The following is an 8,197-nucleotide window of genomic DNA, read 5'->3' as shown; positions in this document are numbered from 1 at the left end:
GATCTGTTGTAGCCATTGGTCCAGTTTGGGGGTGACTGCCCCGAGGGCCCCGATGACCACAGGCACCACTGTGGTCTTCACCTTCCAGGCCCTCTCCAGTTCCTCCCTGAGGCCCTGGTATTTCTCTAGTTTCTCGTGCTCCTTTTTCCTGATGTTGCAGTATGCTTGGTATTGCTACATCTACCACAACGGCTTTCCTCTGTTGTTTATCCACTACGACAATGTCTGGTTGTCTGGTATATATATATATATATATATATATATATATATATATATATATATATATATATAAAATGTATCTTCATTAACAGCTTTGTTTTACTTTAATAGCCAGAGGAAGTAGTATGAGCTATCTGCATTTTATTTTAACAGTAACCGGAAGTAGTATAAGTTCGGCGTTTCCAGCTTGATGCCGCCGGACTGAACAGTTGGAAAAGTACCGCAGTCAGCAGCTGAGCAGGACAACTGGGAGAGAAAGTTGAAGCGGAGTTTAGTGAATGAAAATGGACTCTGCGGCGGTGGAGATAGACGGCAGCGTCATGGAGGGAGTGAGTATTCACTTCATTAGCAGAGAAACAACCGGAAAGCCGCAGAGGTTCGTCCTCCGCGCTGAGAATAACAGGCTAACGGGGAGCTAGCGGCTAGCAGCCGCCTCTCAGCGCCTCTGGTGCGGCTTCTGTCTCACCCCGCTGTCGGTTCTCCTTAGGGCGGACAGATCCTGAGAGTCTCGGCGGCGCTCAGCTGCATCACCGGCTCCGCCATAAAGATCATGAAGATCCGGGCAGGCAGGAGCACCCCGGGGCTCAGGTGGGTTAGCGGCTAACAGGCTAACGTTAGCCTATTCATTAAAGTTGCTTCAGTCAGTTTTAAAAGAACAAAACCCGTTTAGTCAACTCTAATGTTCGGTTATTCGCGTCAGATTTATGACTCAGCTCAGGTTAAATGTGTAACTTTCGTATGGATTCTGATGATTTTAAACTTTTAACAGATTTAATGTTTCAGGATCTCCAAACACAGACCAGTCTTCATTCAAAAATCTCCATAAATAAGAATATTAATGAGCATCTGAAGCGTCAGTGAATCAGCCAATAGGAGCGTCTTTCTGTTTCACATTATTCCCAGTTTTCTCTGCTGCTGCCTTTCTTCCAGAACAATATGTTCATCGTTAAACATCCATCAACTCTGTTTCAGCTCAGAGATATAAGAACTAGACTCTCAGCTTTTAGATCAACCTGACATGATGTTGCTTTCAATGAGAACTGGAAAAATTGTTCCAATTTAATGCCATTTTCAGATAACATGATCTGAATTTCAGTAGTGAACTATTTGGAGATCATTGGACCTTGATAATATTTTTACAAAAAACAATTAGTAATGTTCAGCCGTTCTGATTGGTTCACAGATATAGATTTGATTATTTGGTCACAAACCTTTATTTTGGTTCTGTATTTTATTATCTAAATTCACGTGTTGTGTAACATTGACATGTTTTCCAATTAGTTTTTTTTTTTAAAGAAACAACTTTCATATGTTTTATTTGCCAGAGTAAAAAATATATTTTTAAGAAATAATTAAAAATTTAATCTGGGTTATAACCTGAAATCTTTATCACTTTCATAATAACTCTACAGATGCACAGATCCACTTTTTTCACTTGCAATATCTGAGGTCTGCTATCGGCCTGTCGATACAGAAAAACAACTGAATTGACTTAAAATGTTAAAAAAACAAACAAAACAAAAAATCTAAGGCATAAATGTATGTGATAACTCTGCAGTAGTGCAGCTCACTTAAACACACCAACAGCTTGACCAGCTTGGTCAAACATGGAAAACCAATTTTAATTTGTTCAGTCGGTGCAGGTAGGAGTAGAACAGCCAAAGTAAAATAAATAATGCAGAAACAAAGTGACAGAAACAGGATGACTGATTATTCAAACACGTAAAAATAAGCTGCAACAAACCTTCTTTCAAACGGTTCAGAAAATATAATTAGACATTCTAAATACAATGTGAAATAAAGAATAAAGCATGATGTCGCTCACAGCACAAAGCATAGAATTAGACTGAGTAGATGTGCTCTTAGGGATCGGAAACATTGTCGTAGTATCCGATCTAGAGTTTTTTCAATATCAGAACCAATATCAATATGAGGTCAATATCCAATCAGTGCATCTTTAGTTTCAACCCTTTTTATGTATTTTCAGCAGTTAAATTTAGTGGTGCACCGATTTGTCAACCAGCCAATTTATCAGCGCCGGTTTCTTTTATTTTGGGAGATCGGCCGATATTTACATGTGAAGCCGATCTGAGGATTTTATCTTCCTCAGCAAAGGTCTAAACATCAGCCACTGTCGTCTTCTGTTCTGTCGTTAGAGGTTTGACTGTTAGCCCCGCCCACCACGTCACGTCTTCACTTAATAATAGTCACCACTCCTACCAACGCAGTTTTCTTGCTATGTTTAGTGACATTTCAGATTAAAGAAATGGTGTTGGCCAAAATTGGAGTCGGCAGGTCAGGCTTCTTAAAAATTGGTAATTGGCCAGAAAACTGCAATCTGTGCAGAGCGAAGTGTAAACCCTTCCTTTATGCCTATTTTTGTCAGTTTTATCTCTTCCTGAGTGTTTTTCCCAGTTTGAACCATTTATGTGTGTTTTTTCAGTGTAAAACGTTTTTTCTGCGTGTTTTATTTTCAGTTTGAATATTTTCTTTCTGAGTGTTTTCATCACTTTAAGCCAGTCCTGCGTCTTTTATTATTTCACTTTAACCCATTCTTGCGTGTTATTTCTCGGTTTGAACCCTTGCTTGTATTTTCAGCAGTTTAAATCATTTATTTGTATTTTTTCAATTTAAATCTTTCTTCCTATGTGTGTGTTTTTGTTTTTTCTTCCCAGTTTAAACCCTTTTTACGCTGCGTGTTTATTGTTTTTTTTGTTTCAGGCCGCAGCATCTGACGGGCCTCCAGCTCCTCTCGGACCTCTGCTCCGGCAGCCTGCAGGGGGCCAGCATCGGCTCCACCGACATCAGCCTGACTCCAGGGAAGGTCCGGTCGGGGAACCACACGGCCGACACGCAGACCGCAGGGTGAGGAGCGGCCGGCGGCCGCTGCACCGCCCCCCGACGCATCTCGGCCACGGTTTCTGTAATGTGTGTGTTTTCTGTCAGGAGTGTGTGTTTGCTGCTGCAGGCGGCCCTGCCCTGCGCGCTGTACGCTGACGCCGCCTCTCAGCTCCTTCTGAAAGGAGGAACCAACGCAGAAATGGCCCCGCAGATCGACTACACTGTGAAGGTAAGCTGAGTGCTCCCCCTGCTGGAGCCACAGGGTCACTGCAGCAGCGTCCAAAATAAAAGATTCACCAGTTTGTTAAATTTTGACCAGTAGGTCCAGTTAGAGCCTGTTTATATCAGTACACTCAACACAGGATCCATTCTGTTAGTCCATATGGGTGCTTGAAATCCTTGAAAATCATTTAATTTTGATTTGGTGTTTTTCAGGGTTTGGAAAGTTCTTGATTTGTGTATAAAGTCCTTTATAGTGTTTGATATTCAGACTGCACAGTTTGTTACTAAAGTGCATTATTTAATCTAACAATTAATTAAAAGCTTAAATTTGTTAAAAATTGTTTTTTACAATTGAAACCAGATATTTTCATACATCTAATTAAAAGACAGACATGTTTTTTTCTTCGTGTCTGAAGTCAAATCAGACTAAACTATTCTTGCTTTAGGTCAGTTAGAATTACAGAAATTATTTATATTTGCCAAATTACAGAATTTTGTAACTTTCTTTGTGAATTGTGTTTCAGCGTTTAATTTGAGGCAGAAAGGTTTTTTACTTTAAAACAATTTGTGCACTGATTCAGTGTAATAGTTATTTATTACTCATAATGACTGTGCAATTGACACAAAAAGTTGTCTTACATTTCATGCTAAACAGGATTGATTGACAGCAGTAAGCTCCGCCTCCTGGGTCTGACTGGTTGTTTCTTGTTCGCATTAGGAGCAGGAGCTCAGTTTTTCTACAGAATGTCTGTTTCATATCATGCTGCAACAACATGGTGACAGTTACAACAAATATGTAAAAAGTTTTTTTATTTTTTACAAAACTTACAAACTACACCTTTAAGGTGGATATTTAAAGTTTGGAACCATAAATTCTCCATAAACTTCCTGGTTCCTCCTGCAGGTCTTCAAGCCCGTTGTGGAGAAGTTCGGCGTCCATTTTGACTGCGACATCAGGATGAGGTCCGTCTCCTGACTCCGCCGCCGTCCGGCTGCTGTTTCCTGTCAGAGACCCTGGTTGTCATGGCGTCTGTTTGTGCTGCAGGGGCTACTACCCCAAAGGCGGCGGGGAGGTGGTGGTGACGGCTCAGCCGCTCAAAGAGCTGCAGCCCGTCTCCATGACGGACAGAGGAAACATCACAAAGATCCACGGCAGAGCCTTCGTGGCCGGAGTCCTGCCCTTCAAAGTAAAAGCCCCTCTCAGCTGATTTAAAGTCTTTTATTTTGGCTAGTTTTGTCTATCTGAGCTGACTTCCTGTTCCTGTCTGCAGCTGGCTAAAGACATGTCAGCCGCCGCCGTTCGGACCATCAGGAAGGAAATCAAAGAACTTTACATCAACATCCAGGCGGTGCAGGAGAAGGAAAAGGCCTACGGGAACGGCAACGGCATCATGTAAGCCCCGCCCACCCGCTGATGTCACAGCACCAGCAGCTCTCTGATTGGTCTCTCTGTTTCAGAATCATCGCAGAATCATCCACAGGCTGCCTGTTCGCAGGATCGGCTCTGGGAAAGAAAGGTGAGGATGAGCAGCAGGGGGCAGCACCGCTCTGGAAACCAATCAGAGTGTTTATGTCACTGATGACCAGCAGGGGGCAGCACCGCTCTGGAAACCAATCAGTGTGTTTTCATCACTGCAGAGGAATCAGGAGCAGTTTGATGGTTTTACTGGAGGAAAAGCTTGACTTATACCACGGCTGATTTTAGTACCAATGTACTCCTCCAGAGTTCAGAGTGATGTCAGAACTCCCAGGGTGGCCATCTTGTTTCAGAAGTTTGTTTACAGGTTCTATTTATTTGGACTTTGAATTCAGGTCAATTCTACAATGAAATATTAGAACCGGGATACTATTTTTATTATTCATGAGAATAAAGTTTTGTGACAATGACAGAGTATTTAGGACCAGGCTAAGAAAATAAGTTTTATTACAAGAATAAAGTCAACCAAGATCAACCAATCAGGTTTCTAGCCCTGCCCCCTGTGACCTCTGACCTGTTGTTTCAGGTGTCTATGCAGATAAAGTGGGAATAGAAGCTGCAGAGATGCTGCTGAGAAACCTCAGACACAACGGCTGCGTGGACGAGTTCCTGCAGGACCAGGTGAGGCTGCAGCAGCCGTGAGGATGATGATCATGATCGTGATGATGTCACTGACCCTTCTTCCTCCTCCTCAGCTCATCATCTTCATGGCGCTGGCGAAGGGAACATCTAGGATTCGGACTGGCGCCGTGACGCTGCACACGCAGACGGCCATCCACATCGCAGAGCAGCTCACTCAGGTCAGACAGCGAGAAGCTGAACCTGAGATCAGATCACAGCTGGAGACGCTCCAGTGAGAAATGATTAAAGTCCAACTGCGAAATTAGTCATGTTAGTTTCTAAAAGTAATAAATCACAGATTCATAATCATTTGCTCACTGAAATTTGTCAAGAAGTTGGTAAATCATGTGAACTATTTGCTGTTTTCAGTTATTTCCTCTGGTTATCGATGCCAAGGAGTTCTGCTCTCACTTTTACTTTCAGATAGTTATGATATGTAACCATGGCAACAAAGGATGGTTTTTATATAACCTGGAGCAGCTGTTTAGCATCTCAAAAACTGAAATAATTCCTGAACTGTGAGTTGAGAAAAGGAGGAAGTTCAAGCCGTCTCTTCTATCAGAGATTCAAGTGGCGAAAGCAAAGGAGGAGGATTAGCAGTGATGATTTCATCCAGGACGTGTTACTGGGGAATATTGAGCTGTTCGCCTGTCATAAAACTGTCATAAAGCAGCAGTCTTCAGTCAGAGGCCTCTTTAGAGCCTCGTAAGACTGACTGCTGCAGGAGAAGAATAATGATTTGTGATTTGAGTTTAAATCTCCCCACATGATGCTGCCACCACCGTGCTTCCCCATTAGGATGGTAGAAATATTTTCTCCAAATGTTCCTCTTTAGTCTCCAGAAATCATTCTTTCTCCTGGAGCTGCTATATAATTAGAATAAAAATAAACTCAAATAGGCTTTTATTTTGAAACTCTAATTCTTCCTGTTCCTGTTGTGTCTGCAGGCGAAGTTCACAATAACAAAGAGCGAAGACGAGCTGAGCAGCGGCGTCACATACATCATCGAGTGTCAAGGATCCGGAGTGGTTAACCCCAACTTGTAGCCCCACACACACACTCTCACACACACACACACACACACACACACACACACACACACACACACACACACACACACACACACACACACACACACACACACTCTGCTGGACTCGTAGCTGCTCCTGACATGGCTGACCCTCTTAGTTTCTGTCGCTCAGGGTTTTTTTGTTTCCTTAATAATGTGATGAAATAATTAAATAAAAATCTTCCAAGCAATCAAGATTTTTTTATGGTTTTTGTTTCATTTTAAAGATTTTGTTGTTGTTGGACGAAACTGAATGAACTCAGCTGAATTCTGGGTAATGTAGTTTCCTCCAGCTGAGGATGGGGGAACAAAAACAGCGTGACCTTTTCCAGACTCCAGCTGCTGGATCAGAACCAGAACTTCCTGTGCCGCCCCGTTTCCATGGCGTCAGCGGCTCGGTGTCGTGTTGACCTGCTGCAGGTGAGCTGGAGTCCGGCTCGGCGCTCGATGTGTTGAAACCCGAGGCTGCTGTAAGCTCACACCTCTGTCCTCCTCCGCCACCGGCCGTAACCCGACCCGGGTCGCCGCTGGTACCGCCGCAGCGTCCCGGCTCAGTGTCCTCGCAGTCCGCCGGCCGTCCTGCAGCATGACGGAGACGGGGCCCTGGAGGAGGCACCAGGACCAACCCCGGGCCCCCCAGCCCACACCCGGACCTGGACCCGCTCCTGGACCCGGACCAGCACCGAACCGCGTCTGGATCTCACTCATTGCAGGTCAGTTTGGCTTCATGAAGCTGATTTTGCTCATCTGGACTCTGAAACCCTAAAACCTTCAAATCAGAGCAAAATTCTTCATCAGTTTTTCCTCTGCAGATTTTACAGGTGCTTGAAATCCTTGAAAATCCTTGAATTTCAATTTTGTGTTTTTATAGTTTGTAGAGTGTATAATGTCCTTGAAAGTGTTTGAAATTAATACTGCACAGTATAGTAACAAAATTCAAAATGTTTGATTAAAAGCATAAATTTGGGGAACTTCATAAAAGATACAGATACATTTTCCTCACGCACTGAAGTTGACAAATTTATTCTAGTTTTGGGTCAGTTATAATGTCTAAAATTATTTACTAAATGTCTGAAAACTGCAAGAATATTTTTTAAAGTGTTTTTTGTAACTTTATGTATTTAATTTGAGCAGGAAGCTCATTTACCTGAACATGATTTGTTTTGTTTCGATGCATCAAGTTTCAGATTCATTAGAATATTTTATTTAAATTCTCAATATATTAAAATATTTATCAATAATTCACCTCAAAAAGATCAAATTAGGGAAAAACATTTGTTTTGATGACTGGTTCTTGCAGCTAAGCTACTTTCTCGTAAACTTACATCAGATCAGTAAAATATGTATTTAAAAGACAAAAATGAGAAGTCTCCGTTTGCTACAGCTCGTTAACTCAGTGCCTGGTCGGGGCTCCTTTTGCAGGAATTACAATTTACATGCAGAAATGTGTGGTTAATTTATTTCATTTTGTAAAGAAGATTTGGAATCACTATAATTGCTAAACAGCTATGCTGGGTTTTTTTTTAATTTTAGTTCTGGTTTAGCAGCAGCTCAATACAACTGGTCAATTTGTTATAAATTTGTGAAATAAAATTACTTTGTTGATATTCTATTTTATTTAGATGTACCAGTTTAAAACAATTAGAGTAATATTTGAAAATATGTCAATTATTTTATGGAACACTTTGCGTTTTTAATGAGTATTTTATGGTAAATTTAGTCTAAAGCTTCACTTATTCCCTTTTTTG

General features: G+C 41.9%; 1 protein-coding gene across 1 annotated transcript; it reads left to right on the top strand.

Annotated features, from left to right (window-relative positions):
- The first annotated feature begins 404 nt into the window (after positions 1–404).
- rtca (RNA 3'-terminal phosphate cyclase) lies at positions 405–6,632 on the top strand. The gene is made up of 11 exons (XM_005808381.2): positions 405–548; positions 707–807; positions 2,941–3,084; positions 3,166–3,289; positions 4,187–4,245; positions 4,328–4,469; positions 4,554–4,675; positions 4,741–4,799; positions 5,286–5,380; positions 5,455–5,559; positions 6,328–6,632. The coding sequence occupies exons 1-11, from the start codon at positions 498–500 to the stop codon at positions 6,424–6,426; spliced, it is 1,101 nt and encodes a 366-aa protein (XP_005808438.1). The 5' UTR covers positions 405–497; the 3' UTR covers positions 6,427–6,632.
- The last annotated feature ends 1,565 nt before the right edge of the window (positions 6,633–8,197 follow it).

This window comes from Xiphophorus maculatus, chromosome 9, assembly GCF_002775205.1.
Source record: "Xiphophorus maculatus strain JP 163 A chromosome 9, X_maculatus-5.0-male, whole genome shotgun sequence".
In the NCBI taxonomy this organism is placed as follows: Eukaryota; Metazoa; Chordata; class Actinopteri; order Cyprinodontiformes; family Poeciliidae; genus Xiphophorus; species Xiphophorus maculatus.
The sequence above is the reverse complement of the archived record's forward strand: the minus strand, read 5'-3'. Positions and strand labels throughout refer to the sequence as shown.

What these genes read in the sequence shown, in the direction of transcription:
- rtca (XM_005808381.2), top strand. Translation starts at nt 498, where the DNA reads ATGAAAATGGACTCTGCGGCGGTGGAGATAGACGGCAGCGTCATGGAG. An exon ending in GACTGCGACATCAGGATGAG is followed by an intron (nt 4,246 to 4,327) that starts GTCCGTCTCCTG and finishes TTTGTGCTGCAG; the next exon opens with GGGCTACTACCCCAAAGGCG. An exon ending in TCGCAGAGCAGCTCACTCAG is followed by an intron (nt 5,560 to 6,327) that starts GTCAGACAGCGA and finishes TTGTGTCTGCAG; the next exon opens with GCGAAGTTCACAATAACAAA.